Raw genomic sequence first — 20,320 nt, forward strand, 5'->3', positions numbered from 1 at the left:
CCTCTGTCACCTAAGATGTCATCCTTTAAAGGTCTTAGGATCAAAGTAATTTGCATCTACTTGGAATCCCTTGTGTAATTCTAGTGGTGCTGAGAATTAAAGCTCATCCTTCATAAGATTTTAGTTCAAGCTAAACCACTTCATCATTTGTTATCCTTCTTCTCAAAGTAACCAGAGGTAGAATGGCAGCACCTTGTAGCTAGACCTCCAAGTCAGAAGGGAACACTCGTAACGGTGACTCTTCTTAACCACAATTAATGGCTGAAATATGAAACCTCTGGCACTTTTTAAATTTTGTTGTAATGATTCACTGCAAATATTATGGAGAAATAAACAACTGTGATGTTAGTCAAAAAGCATAAAGTGCAAAAAGATTACTGAACCAAGCTAAATCTTAAAACATGGAACAACAAGAATCTCTCAATTAGCTTTATTAATATTTTACCTTCTTAAGCATTTCATTCATCTATATAGAGATTCAGGAAGGACAGGATGAAAGAGGAAAAATAGATAAAGAAAAAAAAGGTATTGTAAAATTAAAATAAGATTATGCTTAGCATCCTGAAACAGTACACAAATATTTCAAATCACTTCACTACAGCAGGACTGGCTAGGAATAGGAAAAAAGGACAGAAAAAATATTTAGTTAATTTTTTGTCATTTTATGATGATTGATTTCCACAATAAGTATTTATGTTACATTTGGGGAAGTGCAGCATAGAGTTATTACTTCTCAGCAAAGGTTAGAACACAAGCACATGCCACTTTAGTACAGATCTCCTTAGAGATACCACCTAAAATAGGACAGTCTCTTAATTAACTTAGTTCTTTACTGAACTTCTTCTAACATGAAATTCTATTTTATTTTGTTTTCTATTTATATTGATTTGAAAAAGTGATTATTCAAAAATCCTGTACAGTGTTTGCTGAAGAAATAATTTGGTTTGTCTTAGTATTGAAGGTAAACAAATCATCTGCTATTAAGTACAATTTCTAGAAGACACAGAAAAATCTCTTACGTAAAGAGAACAAAAATCAGGCAAAACTCCTACTGATGAACTCACCCCAACTGTTTTCTCACTGTTCCTCAAATTTTATGAGGGATCATCTGTACCAATAGATTTCTTACCTTGGTAAGATTTTCCTCATTTTTGGTTTTATTTTCAATGTACTTCTGTGACAATGCAAACTTTGTTCCAGTTTAGCTGTGGCATGCAGTATTTCATGCTACTTAGAAAAGGACTCATTTCCCATGTTGTGATTTACTGTGCTATTGTTCTTTCCTGCATCTTCAAAATAGAAAACACTTCGGTCTGTTTCTAGTTCTTTATGTCTGAATTTTGGTAAGGGGCAGTTAGCTACTACCATTGTATTTCAAGTGAAATAGAAGTTATGACAGATCTATGACTTTAATAAAATAGACTGTTTTTTTTCTTCCCTACCAAACTGTTCAATTCTAAATATAGCTACCAAACTGCATAATTTTACTAAGCATTAATACAATACGTAACATTTTGGTAACCAAGCATCAAATTGCATCTACAGAAACAAATTCTGAGTATTTGTTCATTGTTTAAAGAGGTCAGGTTTCGCAACATCCAGTCCATAATACTTTACAGGAATCTCCCCCTTGTTTGAATTTCTGTGACTGGTCTTCCAAAGCAGTACTTGTCTGTTTCCTTTCAAGTTCAGTACATTTTTTTTCCTAGCAACTAATTATTGTATGTGAAGGTCATGAAACTCTTGAATAAGGTCTTGTCTACTAAAGATGCTTCAAAGGCATATATATTTGTTGCTTAAAACCCTCGTGATAATCTTGTCATTCAAACTAATTAACTTTAAAAGGTATCCATGAATCCACACTGTTCATTTTCTTTATTTTCAACAGTATTCAGTTGTAAAAACTCCCACAGTATTGCATAAGAGCAGAAAACCCCACCCATATGACTGGATAATTTCCAAATGACCAGTGTAGCGCTGAGTTGCAAAAACAACAACTGCTGCTGTTTGTGCATGAAAAACATCCTTACTGAATGGATCTCAAAATCACTGCAAAATGTGACATAAAATGGCAAGTGGCATACTCATTTTAACTACACATTACTGTCGTTAGTGCAAGGCGCTTCTGGTTTAGTAAAATAACTGAAAAAAATAACAGTTGCTGCTTAGAAGTAGTTATCTTCAAGATCTGGAGGCATGCACAAAGCACTAAATAATGAATGCTATATTTGAACACTGTAAACACAGAAGCAAGAATACTGTCGATGCACCTGCCAGCTTCTTTCTTCCTCTGCTCACAAATACTCAAACGAACACTTCATTGTTTACAGAAGTAAATGAGAAAATGATATGCTTATAGATATTAAATACAAATTTGCTTTGTATTAACCTTAGAACTAGATACCTGGCAGAAGTTATTTTTCAAGCATTAAGTGTCCATCTCACTTAATGGTGAATCTAGTTCAACTGAACTGTGCTAAAAAATGTGAAGTGGAACACTCAGGATGTTATTAATGCCTTTCAGTACTTGTATTTGTGTCCTTCAGTGCAGTAAGCCTAAGTATTCGTATGCATCTCAGGAACTGCACCACGGGAAACAAACAGCAAGAACATGATTAATTACTGGTCGTTACCTTTTCTCTGACAGACTCTCCAGGAATGAGCTGCGGTTCAATGGTAATGAACAGTGTTATATAGGAGCCCTCGCTCAGATTGCGCACAGAATCGTAACCTCTCTCCATTCCCAGGTTCTTCTCTTTGCTGTAGCCAAGCAGCACTGGAGGAACATCCACCTTGAACGTACCATCGATCTACAACATACAGTAGCCCATACATATCAACTGTCCATGAGAAAAAGAACCACCAATGAAACAATCCTCAGAAAAAGCAAAACTTCCTTCTCAGATACATTTGGTATTGGTATTCAGGTATTTTATTCCCTCGCTTTCTGTATTATTCTGAGCTCCAGAACAGTAATACAAGAGTATGTGACACGTACTTATTACCTGTGGGGAACCCATGAGACATTTCATTGTCAAAGGTATTAGTTACTATTTGATTTCAGTCTCTTTTGCTTATTATGGACATTAATATTTAATGTAATGGAAATCATACACACTAGGTCTTAGAAAAAAAGACTGCCAGCCTTTCACTGTTTTTCTTTGAAATACGCATTATTTTATGCATACACACCCCAGAACTCCCCGTGGAACAAGTCCTTTAAAAGAAATAAAACATGCAATTTTTTGTTTTTTATTTTTAAAAAGACTAACACCATACAGGAAGGATAATGTGTGCTGTCATACTGCACTACCCACACGGAACACTTATCCACAAGCTCCTTCCTCACCAACAGATAATACATATATTGATGTTGAGGAGTCAACATCCAGTCTCTGTACTGCGTTCCTCATTCTTTAAGTCTTTTGAAGCTGCTGAGTGGGAAAATAGAGGACAATAAGTATGAACGTACATGTCTGTAAACTGTTCTCAAAGAAGATTGACAGGCATGCAATTTTTCAGCTTCAAGTGCTTTTCTCTGTGTATTTTCGGACTGTTGGTAAGACTAAGCAGCAATCTCCACATGGCACTATTGACCTGGAAAAAGTGACAAAATGGCAAAATACTGCCTTCTGAAGACAGCATCACGCCAGTGTGCCTTTGCCTCTGAGCAGGATTCATCTGTGAGATGCTAGAGCACCTTCCATGCAGAAACTGCTGATGTTTCTCAGGTGCAATCGGAACCAGGCCCATTCAGCCAGCTTCTCCAAGGAAGAGGGCTCTGGCAGACTCATCATCCCTTTGCACCTCCTTCTGCCACCACAAACAGAAGAGAAAGCTCTTCCTGAAAAGTCGTATCAGAAAAGAGATGGCATGCCCTGCACTTGCTAGGGCAAGACTCAACACTGGAATTATGCAGCGTTAAGAGAAAAGCAAAAAGAGTAACCTGATTTGGGCAGAATTCAGATATGGCTTTAGGCAAAATTTAATGCTGTTTAGGTTATGCTGTATATGAAGAATTGGCCATAAAGATCTGAGTCTTCCATCCTCCTGGACAGGAGGACTGCTGACAGAAAGGACATCTTCAGTAGAAGATGAACAGATGACTCACTGGGCTGGCTCATCAAACATTTAAGACCAAAATTAAGTTTTCATGAGGAGAAGACTAAATAAATCACACAGAATTTCTGCTGCAGTATAGCAGAACGGAATGAAAAAATGCTTCATTTGCCACTGCAATTTAATTGCTAGAGGCACCTTGATATAACTGTTGGACTGATCACACTTCTTCAACTTTGGTAAGAAATCCTGTTCACATGCTAAGAAGATCTGTGCAGGCACTCACACTGTGCCCCAGGAATCTCAAACAGGAACACCTCCTCAAAGAGAGAGTCAGAAGTGAATTTGACAGCAATCCTGGAGCTAGTCTGGTCCTACAACAGAAAGGCTGACTCAACAACAAGAAGTCCCAAGAACAGAGGTTATCATCAATGTTATTGGTAGTCAAAGATGGATTATGGGCTATGTCTTTCACTACATATTGGTATGCAGCCTGTTAAAATGTCTAAGTCTGTCCATTAAGACTGTCAGGGCTGTGAGTAGACACACTTCTCAGGTGAATTTCATCCTTTTGGCATAGAACATTTCCCTGAGAAGAGTAAAGGATTTTGTTCTTTCTTGTTTGTTGACCTGTAACAACAGCACTCACGTTAAGTGACATTGTTTGCACAGGATATCCAACTTATGAAAAGAAGGGTGGAAGTTCTTACTACTTACCTTTTCTTAAAGTCAATGTGAACTTCATTCTACAGGGCAGCACAACCCTCAAGCACTCATATTCATCGATTTGCCTCACAAGTTGACGATAGCATGTTATTAGTGATCCAACAGAAGGAAATGGACTAGCACTACTTAGATAAACACGGTCCAAAACTTGTCAGCAATGAAAAGAATTCCATGCTTTCTTGAATCCCATGACAGTTATGTTGTTATGCCTTGCAAAAGGATGGCCCAAGAAAAACACTTTGAACTCCAACATTAAATTAAATGAGACCCCTGAAGACTTTCCTCTCCCCAAAGAATCCAAGAGGCTCACAATATATTTTAAAGCCTTTATAGTTCTGACAAGTTGTCCATATAGCAAACTAATCTGTGTCATTAGGTATGCAATGGGTACCAGAATCTTCATGAAGTAAGCAACTGAGACTTGTGGCATGACAGCTTGATCTACACATGAAAGCAACTGCCCTGCAGAACAAGAATTCTAAGGCAGGATTATGATACAAAAAGGCTATTGATGTGAAAAATTAGCTACCTTAATCTAAGTTCAGGATGGGTGTCTGGACAAATAAAATAATAATAAAAAAAGCCTTTCCTCTATGAAGAAATGCATGTTATCCTAACACTCCCATGACTAAGTGCTGATATCTCCTGAAGAAAGCTTCTCTAAAGCATTCTAAATATGGAGGAAAGAAGGGACTGGAAAAGGCAAAGGTGAAAATGTGGTGATTCAGAGGTGTGAAAAAAGAGTGAGGTCAAATTTCTTTAACACCTATCTAGGCAATGCAGTATCAGAAATCTCAAAAGCCATTGTCAAAACCATCTAAAGAATTTGTGTTAACTTCATTACTGAAGGAAACCAGGCTGTGTTGTCAGTGCACAAGTATGCTTGTCTATCTTTTCTCCCTTCAAAATGTTGAACTTACTAACAAATACACACCAAATGTGACAAAGGACAGCGCTTTCAGAGATATTTTTAGGCAGTTCCATAAAAATAGACTGAGAAGTACGGAGAACATAATTAAATCTGACTACCCTAACCCCTTCCCACTCTCCATCTTTTATTTTAAGAGATGGACTCCAAGTTATTGACGCTTACCTTTGCTTGAAAATATATGGTAGTAAATGGAATTTTAACACATCCCAGCCAGCGTCTCTCAACACAAGTGTGGATACCACTTCTTCTGTCACAGTCATCCTAATAAAAAGTTGGCCAACATAAGAATTTGTAAGACAACTTCATTTTATTTAAATTCAATCAACAGTTTCATGAAAGCAATTATTAAAACAATACAGGATTTTTATCATTTAACTTACTGTAAATATAAGTTCAATTATTACTATGACAATTATTGCATGCTTTTCTATTGTGCCAGATGCTGAACAAAAAAGTCATGTTCCTTGACACAATGTGCTTGCACTTCAGAGTACAAGTCCTGTATGACTTGTGATGGAGATCTCAGAAATCTGACAAAGAGTCTACAGGAGTTTTCCTAGACTAAGTAAATTAAGTGCCGGTCTTCTCATAAAACGCTTTACTAGAATTAAAAAAAAGCCTTTTGAAGGTAAAATTGTATGAAAATCTAATAGCTGTGGAATGGAAGCATTGTTTTCAAATGTATTGCCTCTGAGTGATTTCCAAATCTAGTATGATCAGCCTACAAGCTTAAAAACCAAAAGATTTCTCCAAATGCTAGACATCTGAGTTTCAAGACTGTACCTTTCTTCTTACTTCTGCTTCATCAAATACCACTTCAGTTTTGAGGGCAGAATTCTGTTCTCAGTAAACTGTGTGCATTATTTACTTTTCGGTTATATTTTCAGGAATATTGAGGACTGCTATTTTTATGCATACTGAGTTAACTGGGAAAGCGTTCACTGACTTGAACAGGGAAAGGACTTATGCCAACACAAAGAGCCTACTTTTCACCAGACAGCTTGTAAAGCAGGGTAAGACAGAGCATAAAAAGGTTAATAAAAGAATACAGGAACTGGGATAAGTCACCTGGAATTTAGTGTAAAAAAAAAAAAAAGGAAAGAAAAAGAAGCTGATTAAGTTTAAGAGTAGAATTCAGACTACTATTCATGTGTTGCCTCTTAATTTTATTACCTCGTGTCATTAAATATCAGTAAAAGATTACATAACACATGTTGAACTCTAGTAGCAGACTATATAGTACAGCCTTAATTTGTACAAAGGTTAACACTGTAAAGACTGCTCCCTTGAACAGTCTTGCAATATTGACTAGACATAACAGTAAAAAATGACAAGGTAGAGAAAAAAGAGGCTCAGGAGGGTGAGCCAAAACCAGGCCAACTATTACACTGAAAAGTCTTATTCTGATAACTTCAAAAAGTTTACAATATTCTGTAAAGCACATTGACCTTCAGTTATGAACTCACCTCTGTAACATCATGAAGTACTTCATCAAAAACGTTAATGAACACTTCATCCTTCACTGACTGCAAACTGTGGGTGCTATAGTCAGCATTAGGAGCTCTGAAATTTTGAATAAACAAAATAAGTGTGATTTGAATAGAACCGAGGAAATTGAATAGATCTGTATCCTCAAACTGAATTCCTATTACTCAGAAATAGTTTGGTTTCATTTTGCTATACCTAAATGGAAGCTCAAGTTCCTCATTCCAGTTGGGGTTTGGACCTTCTGCTGTCGTTGTCCGGCAGACTGTTCGCTGAAAAGAAACTTCTACAAAAGGACGGACTAAAACCTGTAAAAAAAATATCAAAACAAAGAAAACACTCCTCTATAAAATGCCTCATCAGAACATACTAAATTGCATATTTTCATGTATTTAAGGAAAATAAGCATATACTTCGTGAAGGTCACACTGGTCCAGTGCAGACAAACACTTTTAATATAGCTCAAATATTGCACTTTCCAAGCTTCTCTAAGCATTTACGAAGCTTTTTTGTTTTGTGTGTTAACGTTTCAAAAAGGTGATGTGTACTCAGTATATGTCATATTATATACACTAGGAAGGCCACATTTCCCCCCAAGTCTGTAAAAACTCCTGGCTAACTAATCAAAGAAGGAAATGGAAACAGGTGATCCAGTCATCCATGCCCTTGTATCCTCTTATCTGTAATCCAAGAAGCCTACTGCTACAACCCTGGCTGTCTCTAAAAATGGTCTCTATTGCAGATAATCAACTTTTACTAGACACAACAAACCCCTAATGTAATTAAAAATGCATTAATGGAGCATTTCATTAGCATTTAAACGCTCGTGTCAGAACCATTTCTACATTTCAAGAATCTGTAATTTTGAAGGAAATCCTAAACAAATAAACAACCCTCCCATACACCACCACCACACAAAAAAACAAAAACAAACAAAAACCCAACCCCAATGGATTTCCATCTTCATCCAGAAGGATGCTGAACCTAGCTCTCAATAGCAAGCAAATGTAGTTTCAGTATCAGTCATAAGAAAGGCTCTGCTGGTTTAGGCAGAGTGCACTAGGCCCAAAATTCAGACTGGAAATGGCCATAAACAGACATACAGAAGAGTAAGAACACAGCAGCAGGTGCCTATATTTTCTGCTGTTATTCGTCCAGGCTTCAGCTGTCTTCAGATGGACAGACTTTCCCAAGCCTGTACAATTTTTCTATTTGACAACTCCTCATAGATCACTCTTCCAAATAATCGTCCAATGTCCACTTCAATGCAAGCAAACCAATTTTGTCCACAATACATACAGGCAACTTCTCTGAGCACATAGGAACTGACAAATGAAGAATTAAAAGCTTCTCTTTTGAACCTAGCTCCTACCAGCTTCATTTGATGACCCCTCATACTTCTACTGAACAAACCAGCGAGCAGTCAATTGCTATCCATATCACTCATTGTTTTATGCTTTTTTATCATATTCTTCCTTCTCCCTTACTCCCAGTGACTGCCATTTTGACAGAAAAGACCAAACATTTTTCACTGCACAGCAGCCAGTCTAGATTTCTGACATCTTTATCATCCTTTGAATCTTTCGCAGCTTAACTATCTTTTTGGAGATCCAGGAGTGGGCAAGCTAATGTTACTAGTAAGATATCTTTCCGATGGTAAGCGTGTATGTGAAAAGGGGGAATGCTCATTATTTCATGTTAACAAATGATTGCTGTAATTTTCTTGAGTTTTATAATATACCTGGTCAAATGCCCAATCTACACTATCAGTTGGGCTCTGGGCTGATGGAGAGGCTGCAAACATCTCGTTAAAGGACCTTGAAGATTTGGATGGTTGTTGAGGTTTGCTATGAGAGGAAACAGACAACAACATCATGAAAAGACAGAGAACCTATTATCCTTCAGAGAACCTATGAATCCTTCACATCATACATTAACCACACAAAGGTCTGGAAATGCTTCAGGTATCTTTATGTTATGACTTTAACCTAGGAAGGATAACTACTCAGTCAAGTAACAAGAAAAAACATGCTAGAGTGGGGTAGCAAGCGTACTGCTCTTGTAAGCCTCACTGCAAAAGTGCTGTGTGCCTTGAGGCTCTTCCTTCTGAAGATTTTATAGACCCCAGATTTTTATTTTAGTTATTTTTTTAAAAACTTGCCCTGGACAATCTCAGACACAGACTTTTCAGTTTAAGGAGATGAATCCCCAAAGAATTCATGAAGTGTGTAGACTTCATGGTATCTAAACAAGGCCACTATGACAAAATTAAACCCACATGAAGATTACACTGTCAGCAACTCATCAGTGAAATAAAATAAATGATAAATATGCTTACTTTTATAGTGTTTCCAAGTAACTTTTTCAGTACTAAGCAACGGTAGATATTATAAAAGGAAAACTATTCACAGAAAAAGCAGCTCAAAATAAGATATCAGATTATCCAAAATATTGGGAGGGTTTTCAGCTATTTTTGTTCTACTGACAGTAAATTCACATTCTTGTGTTTTCCTTCCTGTCAACATATTTCTAATATGAATTGCTTATGTCTCCATTTGAACTTATTTACAAAAATCCTATGGAACTTTCTTTTTTCATTTAAATAATAAATAGATAAAACAAGCATAAGATGCTAGCAGGATGAAGATATCTCCAATTTAAATGTAATGTATACTCATTTTGGGAGAGCGAGAGAGAGAATGCTGCTGTAATACACCACTTATGAAAGTGAACCAGACTGCTCACGACACAGCATCATGCAGCACAGGCATTGCCTTAATATGCCTGAAGGTCACGGTCACCTTCAAAGTTAGTAAAAGCCAAATCAGGCTCACTTCATTCCCTTAAATGTCCAGTTCACAGAGTGCTTGAGAAGGCCAACAGGCAACCCTCACGAGATACATACAGTAGGAATAACTGGAATTTTGTAATATATATGTATTTTTTGTATTTAAGATATTATGAATTAAAATTGCCTTGAGTATAACTAGAAGGCTTGTTTAAGATATAATTAATCCAATATTAACAGTGTTACAGTGTTGTCAAAGCTACAAGTTATCTTCCAGACAGCTTTTTCATCAAGCAGATGTGTAGTTCCTAAAACATTTTTTGAATTTAGCAGGTATTAATAAATGGTTGTGTTATTCTAAAAGCTTTGAAAATAGCATTTTTTAATTATTACATAACAAGATAAATCTATACATGCTTTTAACATGAGGATCAAAACAACCCATGACTGAATTTCAACATTAGTTGTTTCAGCTGTCCTCAAAACACTTGAAACCACAACATGAATCTGGATTGAAAAACAAGCATATAAACATACCTCATCACTGGCTTCCTCACTGGAATATCGAAAGCTCTAATGACGTTCACCAACAGTTTTATGTCTCCATCTGATAAATTCTGTGCCGTGACCTTCTTCCTTTCTTTTCTTCTTGGCTTTAATGGTCGTTTTGGTTCTGCCAGTTTAAAGAGGCCAAGTCCCAAAATACTAATAATCAGAAAACAGACATTTAGTCATTTTTGCACAGAATCCAGAATTCCAGTGTCTCCATGACACACATGCTAATTATGCACTAACAGAAAAAGGAAATACACACTGCTAGTGTCATACAAACCTCTATGAAATGTCAAAATGTTATAATCATTTAGTACTATGCAATCCAGTTGTCTTATGTTTCAAAAATTTTAACTTAAATGTGCAAAAAAGTCCCCCCCCCAAAAGATTTAAATAAGACAACTCAAGATAGATCTATAACTACAGTGTTATAAAGTATCTAGTAAATGACAACCTCTCTACGAAATATGTAAAAGAAATCTAATTACACAGCTATGTACAACAAACAATAGGCTATAGAAAGGAATCAGAATAAATATGCCACAACATACCCTGGACCCTCAGAACTTATAACCCAAGGCAAAGCAGAACCAAAGGAAAAAAAATGGGAAAAGAATAAAAAACAGATATGTTTTTGCATATCACTGATATTAACTGCAAAAATACCTAGGTGACAGAAGACATTCCAAAATCTACTTTAAAAACTGATAGCCCATAGCATTACTTCCTTATATATAATAAATAATCCCAATGATTACTTTTAAGATAAATCTGAGTTACTGAAATCTCACTAAGAAGATACTTTAATGGTATTATAAATGGAGTATAAATAATGTAGATACTTTAATGGTATTATTTTAAATTCACTAACTATATTACTTAGCAAATTGTATCCAATTTGAATCCGTATTCATGATAAAAAAAATACAAACCAAGCATTTGATCTTAAACAACTTCAGAAGTTGATTATAGTCTCAGCCGGATTTTTCCCATTCTGAGATGTGAAAAACTGAAAGCCAGGATGAACCCTGTTTAAGAGAGCAAGTCTCTGTATCTCCAGCAGATGGGACTGTTTAGATTTATACCATAGATTCAGAAAGTGTTAGCTGTACTTCAAGTGTGTCACACTTAGAATGAAGACAAGCAATTTTCTTTTAAAAGAAAAATATCTACCATTCACAACCTGTTTACTTACACAGATTTTAAGTGAGCAACACTAATTAAGAATCATTTATGTAGTGATGACTCAAACATCAAAACCAAGAAGTATGAGATTTGGAATAAAAATTCAAAGAAGGTGCATAAATAATAAAACAAATTATAACCGTACAAAAGAGAGAAAACATTTCCCAAATCAGCAACATTTCTGAAAGTAAACAGCATAGATATTTAGCAACAGCATACAGAAGTAGACGAAAGGTAAGGTAAACAAAATCACCAAAATATACCATGTTAAATCTTATTTACATGCCATCACATTATTTCTACCAAACCCATCCTTTTTCCTCAAAAAAGTTTTTATATGCTTTGTGTATCAATGCTCTGTCTACACTGGCAGAGGGGTACATAGTGACAGGAAAACAATATATTACACTGAACACAGAATCTCCTTGGCTGGTCACATCAGTACAATTTGCAAAAAAGGCACAGAGATAAATTTACGTTAACTGACTTAGAAACAATAAAGATAACTCCCTTACCCCAGGCTAGGAATCTCCTCTTCATTGACAAGATCAGAGAGAAGGAAATGGTGTTTTGCTATTAGGAAACGGTTTATTACTGATTCTCGAACCTGTGAATAGGGAGAAAGGGAGGGAGAAGAGAGAAAATTACACTTCTAATCCCAAACCACTGCAAATACTTGCATTTTGTCTATTAAACACAAAAAACTTCAAATATAGATTCTTTATTTTATCCCTCTTTTGTATGTCATATCAATGTTCTTTCCACCAGATATTTATTTGGAACATAATATAAGCTTATTTTATGAATACAATGATTTTCTAGAAATGTATAAGCTAGCCAGATGTAAACATATGAAAGCATACATCACAAGAACAGAAAATCAAGTCTTATCTAATTACAGCCCATCATCAGAAACAATCACAAAAATAAACGACCCTGACAGACATTTCTTTTGGGCATCTAAATGAAGTTACAGAAAAGATGATACAGAAATGTATATAGTATTAACTACAGGGACTAAAGGCAATGTTTTGGACTGCAGGACCATCAGCAAGGCCCGTGTTACTAACACCGTGATTTAAAATATATGTTTAAAAATCCTTAGTTTCTTTCATTTCTATGTTGAGGTCACAGACTGATGAAAGACTTCCCTCTTCTCCCAACAGCTATATAGAAGTATAGAAGCAGACTGACTGAGAGCATTGTCTTTTTTTTTTTTTTTTAATGTTTTTTGTCTACTACTCAGGCTAGTAATGCCTTTATATACTGTTCTATTACAAGATCAGCTGCAGAAGAGCAATAACAAAGTTTTCTACCATACATCTCCTTTCATTATTTTTAAAAGTTTTCATTTAAGTTATGAAATCTTTCACTGTGCTGAGGTGATAATCATATAAAGATGACATTTCAGAGTGAAATGAATTGCAGACCTGATGTGAGCAATCTAATTTTCAAGCACATCTGACAATTTACAGAAGCATAAAATATCCAAGTGTTATTTTAAAAAAGACTACTTCTATTTCCTGTACAAGAGTGACAATCAGTTAAATACCATAAGGTATTTAACTCTGTACTATTACGCAGTGCACTGCATAAACTGTATGTTTGAGTATGCACATGACTATCACGCAAAGCATATAGGGCCAACACAGATGTGATAGCTCAGTTCAAAATAGTTTTTGGTATTATCATACTGAATCTGGGTTTTGGTACTTACCAAGACTTGCCTGGAAGATTCAAATATTCTCCATTGTCTTTAATTCTTTTACAAAACATTATTGCTAACAAGCAAGTTGTTTTGTCCTACATCATATCAACCTAATAATGATCCTAGATGTTTTGCTGGCTGGGATTTTATCTACCTTTGATATTTCCAGTACTAGTAATAAACTGGTAGGTGTGTTTCTCACTTGTTATTTGCCAAAATACTCCAAAATTGCAAACTTTTATTCCATATTCAACCAATCTTCCCGATCCCCCAAGGATTAAAGAGAATGCCACACTAACATTAAAAAAATAAATTAAACCAAGGTAAGGGAGAGAGAATATTACTCTAATGCAACAATGAAGGTAATGTCATATGCCCGCTGCCTTTGGCTGCAGGACAAGACTTTTTGTGTATCACATTAAATGATTTTTAACAGTGGTTAGGAACACTTTCATGGAGATAAATTCTTAGTAACACAACTTACAAGAAGGAAAATGAGGAGAAGGAAATCAATGAATACCAGGGACACAACAGCAGAAATCTCTGGGACACTGGACCAGAAAAGGATTTATAATACTCCTAGAAAAATCTATTTTTGTGGTCATTTTCTATAATGCATCTTTTTGAGGAAATACATCTTTTCCATTAACATTTTATCAGTCATTTACAAACCTCTACTTGTTTTATTAGACCTGTTTCAGGCCTAACTTGGAATTATAAAAACATCTGTAGGCCATGTTTAGCGCTGAATCATATTTTAGTATTCCTGGAAATTGAACATCCAAGTGCAGCAGCAACAAACGGCTTAGAGAAATATGATGGATCTGTATATTTTGCCACTTACCTTTTGTAGATAGTTGGCAACAACTGCTCTGCGTGCATCTAGGTAATGTTTGCTGTCAATCACATCCCTCTCATGTAGTCTTTTCTCATAGTCCTAAAACATTTACTAGAGTTTGTGATTTGATAAATAGCCAATGCTTTACTACATACAAGAAAAATGGTAAATATTTCATTAATATTAATGTATGGATCAAAGTAAACCAAAACAGATGTCAGAAGTTCATAAAGCTATTTTAATGCTAATGTACACAGCAACAGCACTGCACAACTTCCCTGAATAGAGAAAAGAATTCCATTAAGTTAAGGTTCATGTGGTTTAAATTACTACGAATAACTTTATTTCCCTCTCTTCTTTCTAAAGCAGGACTTTGACCTGCTGTCGTAAACTGAAATTCCATTTCAACTGGAATTGGTTCGTGTTGCTGCAGCTGCAATAGGATGAATCCTTTATAAAAAGAAGCGATACGATATTCATGGAAGACGACCCGATATTTGAACTGCATTTTAAAACATAACTAGTTTTCTTAGTGTCTAACACCAGAAGAGCCTATACTTGTAGGTAATTTTGTGAGAAACAATTACTGAGCTATTTTGAATTTGCATTCAAGAAATACAGTGATTTATTAATATAAAGTCATTAGTTGCACACAGTGAGAAAGTGAAAGCTCTTTAAGCATCTAGAGTGTGAAGATTTTGCTTTGCCTGAGGTTTGATTAAAAAAAAAGGCTGTAACCCAACCGATGGTCTGAGATGAATACCGGTTGCCCTGTAGACGTTCTGGGAGTTCTTTGCTGGAGCTCTTGGTCCAGTATCTCAGTGTCTTTCTTGCACTGGACAAGAGGTTCAACTTAGTCTGGTGAGGAAAAGATTAATGGGCAATCCATTATCTGCCCACACCTAGCTGAGGGACAGTTACAGAGAAGACAGAGCCAAACTCTTTGTAGTGCCAGACAATATCACAAGGGAGAACAGCCATTGAGAACAACTTGGAAGGTTTGGGCTGGACATGAAAAAACAAACCAACCAAAAAAATAAATAAATCACTGGAAAGGCAGTGCAGGACTGGAACAGGTTATCCAGAATGGGTGTGTAATCTCCTGCTTTTCAAGACTTGGCCAGACAAACCACATAGCTGGCCTCACCTAGTGCTGACAACAGCCCCATCACTTAAGTGGAAAGCAGGATCTCAGGAAAGCAGGAAAACATTTCACCTCCAGACAATGTTTTCTGAACAGTATTTCCACAATTCTATGAGTTTTCAGATTTCTTTGCCAAATAGCCAGTAAACCAACTATGAAAAATACCACTTTTAAACTTAGTTTTGAAGACCATGTCTTATAACATGAACTTGGAACAAGCGATTGTGGGTTTATCCAAGTTACCCTTAATGGGGAAAAAAAAAAAAAGAAAAAACAATTCTTAAACTGTGTTTTTTTTTGGCTGATAACATGAAATGAACAAAGTTAGTCCATAAAATCAACTGGATCAAAAGCATATATCAAAGATGTACCAGAGCTTTAAATAGCAGATAAAAAAAAAACTAATCTAATATTTGAAAAGGAGAAATGTTTACTCTGAAGAGCCAGATCTGAGTTAATAAGTATGTTTTAAGAAGATATAACCCAAAAGGAATGGAAGGAAGGAATTGTTCAGTGAAATTTATGCAAGGCATAAAGCAGCAGTTGCCAAAATCTGACATGATTCTGATCCTGAGAAGGCAATGAACACACTGAAACGCTCCTTAAATACACAAATTGCTAAAGAACAAAATAATGTGTGACTTAACAGTAAGAGTGGAATTGAATATAACTGAAGTATGAATCAAGAAAAAAATGCACACGTTGCATTTCAGTAGGGTAATTAACAGGCAAAGACAGGGTAAGCTAACTAGAACAATGTACAGAAATAGAAATAACTGCAACATAGCCTATAGTAAAACACTAAAAGGTTTTAATGCTCATTAGTGTCATTCCTCCTACCGCTCATCACAGAAAGGGTTCAAAAGTTAATAAGCCTAAGCCCAAATTACCTTTGCATTACCCTCTGTATTTTAAATCACCTTTAGAAAAAAAAAAAGTCTCTTAGAAAATTCACATCCACAGCAGCTGCTGTGTTGTATTTTTCCACTTCCACAGCATAGCTACGTAACTATTTCCTTGCAGGGAAGCTACCTTAATTATACTAAAATAACACCAAAAAAGACTGAGGAAAAAAAAATCTATTTTTTTTTTTTTAATAAATGTCAGCAAAGCTGTGCGTTCTTTATGGGACTAACTGACTTTATTGCAAGTCAAATATTATTAGCACTACAACTAGAAAAGAAATATGATGTTTTACTAGAGGACGTACTCCAAATAATTTCAGATAGGACTCTACCTGGAATAGTTTCTCACTGATTTCTCGTTCATGCAAAGGGACTTGCTTGTAGTTTCGGAACTCTGCCACCTCCTCGCTTCTGAGCTGCAAGAGTCGAAATCTCTTTGATCTATTAAATTCCTCATCAGAAACAAAATTAAATTCTTGCTGCAACTGTTCCAATCTGAAGAAATCAGGAACGTGTGCCTCTCCGCTAGTGGCAACCTAAATTAGATAACAAAATTATTAATCTTTTCATACTGAGGAAGAGAAGTCTACAAAGCAACTTTTGTTAAGTCTTACCTGCACATTGCAAGAATGTTCATTTTAAGCAGAAGCAGTTAAAATGGATCAAATTGAGACTGAAACATTAAATGCTTTGAAGCAGATTTATGTTTAGCAAAGCACATGAGACCACTGAATTTTACTGTATTCTTAAGTGTATTCTATCTCTCCTAAACACAAACAAAACATTGAAGAGGAGAAAAGGTGATTCTTTTATGTAACTTCAGCTATCAAGTAGCTTCTCAATTTGATGTTTAGAAAAGTCCCAACTTCTACAACAAACTATGTGCAGACATCACTAATGAGCATCTTCCTATTTAATACCATACAAGTACACTAGAAATAAGCCTGAATTTTAAGGAAAAAAGAAGTTCAAACTTGTGATTTTTTTAATATGTAATTTAATCAGTTTGCATATTCCCTAATACCCGTTTTTTTTTTTAACCACTAGAATACTACTGAACTAATGGATTAATAAATCATATTTTTTAATGGACATTTTGCTTCTCAACATTCACCCAAGTATATCCATGAGAATACACAAATCCATTAGCCCTACAGCTCCGAAAATAACACTTACCATAATCATCTGCATCAGAGCTGCATTGTTTGGGTCATTTGGATCAAGTTTTGTTTCTGCTGCCCACTTGGCTAATTTCTTCATGTCAGTTAAGCCCGAGGTGCCAATGGATGCAATAGCATCAATATTTTTTAAAGCACTAAAGAGACAATAGAAAGAACTGATAGCAGATGGTTCTACCAAAAAGAGATCTGTTGTAGCAACACCAAAAAAAAAAAAATTTTTGGAAAAAAACAACCAAAACAAAAAAATCCATAACATGGAAAGTAAGTTCCACTACACAATTCTCAGTACAAACCTTTTATTGCAGGAAATATTGCCATCTGCCCCCTACCTGCTCATTTCCACCCCTATGCCATTTTTGCCCTCAAAATGAAGCCATTCTTTCTGTCAGCACACTGCAAAACAGTGGACTGAACTGAAGTTAATTTAAAAACAAAACAAAACCACTCTCTTCAAATAGCTGTTATATGGAAGAAGTTAACCTCTCTAAAAGCTGCCTGGTTTCTGTGATTCTTCTTACAACACGTGCATCTCTCCAAATTGCAGTTATGTAACTGAGGAATGATGAATTGCAAAGGAAAGCTGGGGGAAATATGAAGGAACTGCTGAAAGGGAACTCTTATGCAAGCTTTCTCATTGCAGAAAACATGCAGTTACAGATTTATCTGAAACACTGAATTTGACCATGTTCCTACAAAGAGAAAACAAGGTTTTCCACGACTTAAGGTGCTTATTGATTCAAACATTTATCATATACCTACACTATCCCATGCTTCTGATTACTAAAAGGTAAGATTTCTATGTTAAATTGCCTCCCAGCAAGTAAATTATAGTTTTGACAATACATACTTAAAGGAACTTCCCAGATCCTTGCTTGAGCTATGTCTCAAGTCCTGTCTTCAGTCTGTCTCCTGGATACTGTTTCTGGATGGACCCTGCACTTGACTGTCACCTTGTCTGCAACGGCTGCCAGTGCCCTGCTGTGTCTGTTGCGTTTGGATCCTGTAGGACTGTATGCTGGCTGGCACCGAGTGAACTGTGCTGGCTCACCCTTGGTTTCTTCTGTCTTCCACAGCAGCCCTGAAACCCTGGGAAGCCCAGCTCCCAGTCCCACTCCTTATCCTTTGGATGCTCTCACTTATTTGTATTCCCAGCAGTCAAGTTATGGTAGGTGGTCAGGAGGACATTTGTGCAATGATTTGCTGGCCTGGATATGCAATTTCATTACCCATGTACCACAGGCTGTGGATGGCGCCCCTTCTCTCGTTAGGGGTCTGTTCTCCACTTAGAATCTGACTATTTTCAGGAAAACTCATGGATCTTTCTCAAGCTTGGTTAGAACCAGACAACATAACCAGCAGTTACTGGAGCAGCAGACAAAGTAGTGACATCAAGGCTGTATCTTTAGGCAGTCTTGAACGAACACACTGAATCACAGTTGTGCTGAAAAGCTCATGGGAAAAGACTAACTTTAGGCACAAAACTCTTGTCTCAGGCTTTCACAACAGACAACGGAAAGTCACAGATGGGTGTTCATCTCTAGAGGGTGATTCAAAGAAGAGTTTTACATTGAACTCCCTTTATGGAATTCCCCATTTTTCCATCTGCTACAGCGAGAGACTACTGTAAGATTAGTCTCCCGAGTCTAAAGTTAGCCTTTGGGATTTGCATCCGTATGTTTTTATCTGATGCTATTCTAGTCTCATTGAAGTCAGCAAGTTACTCATATGCTGATCAGCAAATTACTCTAACGGCTGCAGCTGGAGACAAAAATAGTAAAAGGGTGATGTGGGTGCCAATATTTAGTCTCTAAAAAAATAAAAATCCAATTAATCCAATCAGCTGGAAGAAGTACTGGCTCATTTAGTAAGTATGGTGAAACTCTGAAGACTTTACAGTGAAGTTACCTGAGGTCATTACAAAAGCAGACTTTGACTTTACTGGAATTACACAAAAGCAACAAAATGGACAAATGATCTACAATGTCCAACATGCAGTCACAGGGCAAATTAGATTGTTTTTAATGGAATAATATATTAACTTCTGCAGCTCAACAGGCTTCTGATGGACAAAAATCATTAAAGAATATTATCTCGGAATGACGTCACAGATGTGAGTTTTTCACTTCTCAATTCACAAACAGCATCAAGCTCCCATACACACTTCTAATGTTTTCATACTGTAATTTTTGTCATTAGTTACAAAAAAGGTGTTTAAAAGCATGTGTCCCAGTAGTGCTTCCCATATGCACTTCGGATAAGAAAAAGCTGCAGCTTCTGTTCTTAGCAAAATGATTACAGAAAAGTTCCTTGCCAATATAAGGCAAAATCTGGACTGTACCTACATCTTCTATTAGAGTACCATAAAAATTAGTTAATCAGCTTGAGCTCTGTTTAATATTGTCTATAAATAATGTACTAAAAGATTTTCATTAGAAATTCTAAGTTTATGAAAAATGTGTGCCCTAAGATATCTGCAGAGGGTTACAATGCAAAATAAAGCATCTAAACTTAAGGAAAAAGAATACTACAATTTTTGACTATGAAAGTCACCTACTCTTTTAAATACTGGTATAATCAGTTTCCCAGGAATCACTGAGAATTCATACCACATTACCTCGGAATGCCTGTGGTTTGCTGAGATACTGGAGGAATTAGGGGGATTCCTTTTTCTCCAACTGCCCAGGAGACACTATTGGATACTTTCCCAGAGGTCATTAAAGTCATTTGGTTGCTACCATCAGCTTCAAAGGAAAAGGACACATCTATCAAGGGGAAAAAAACAAATTAGTATATTTTTCCATTCAAGCACAGTATCTGA

The 20,320-nt window shown here is 36.1% G+C and overlaps 1 protein-coding gene across 8 annotated transcripts in view; it reads right to left on the reverse strand.

Moving 5' to 3' along the window:
- CC2D2A (coiled-coil and C2 domain containing 2A) overlaps nucleotides 1-20,320 on the reverse strand; it is a 63,028-nt gene that overhangs the window by 11,331 nt on the left and 31,377 nt on the right. For 7 of the 8 annotated variants that reach the window (XM_080589946.1, XM_080589949.1, XM_080589947.1 and 4 more), the window contains 12 exons: nucleotides 20,117-20,264; nucleotides 17,498-17,636; nucleotides 16,654-16,857; nucleotides 14,279-14,371; nucleotides 12,242-12,333; nucleotides 10,527-10,694; nucleotides 8,943-9,048; nucleotides 7,400-7,509; nucleotides 7,183-7,279; nucleotides 5,879-5,977; nucleotides 2,634-2,810; nucleotides 446-466 (listed from right to left, as the gene is read on the reverse strand). In XM_080589946.1, coding sequence (XP_080446072.1) covers nucleotides 446-466; nucleotides 2,634-2,810; nucleotides 5,879-5,977; nucleotides 7,183-7,279; nucleotides 7,400-7,509; nucleotides 8,943-9,048; nucleotides 10,527-10,694; nucleotides 12,242-12,333; nucleotides 14,279-14,371; nucleotides 16,654-16,857; nucleotides 17,498-17,636; nucleotides 20,117-20,264 — 1,454 coding nt within the window. The remainder of the gene's footprint in view (nucleotides 1-445; nucleotides 467-2,633; nucleotides 2,811-5,878; nucleotides 5,978-7,182; nucleotides 7,280-7,399; nucleotides 7,510-8,942; nucleotides 9,049-10,526; nucleotides 10,695-12,241; nucleotides 12,334-14,278; nucleotides 14,372-16,653; nucleotides 16,858-17,497; nucleotides 17,637-20,116; nucleotides 20,265-20,320) is intronic. The other variant, XM_080589951.1, reaches the window with a different exon arrangement.

Source organism: Anser brachyrhynchus (assembly GCF_964034855.1).
Source record: "Anser brachyrhynchus genome assembly, chromosome: 4".
Taxonomy (NCBI): Eukaryota; Metazoa; Chordata; class Aves; order Anseriformes; family Anatidae; genus Anser; species Anser brachyrhynchus.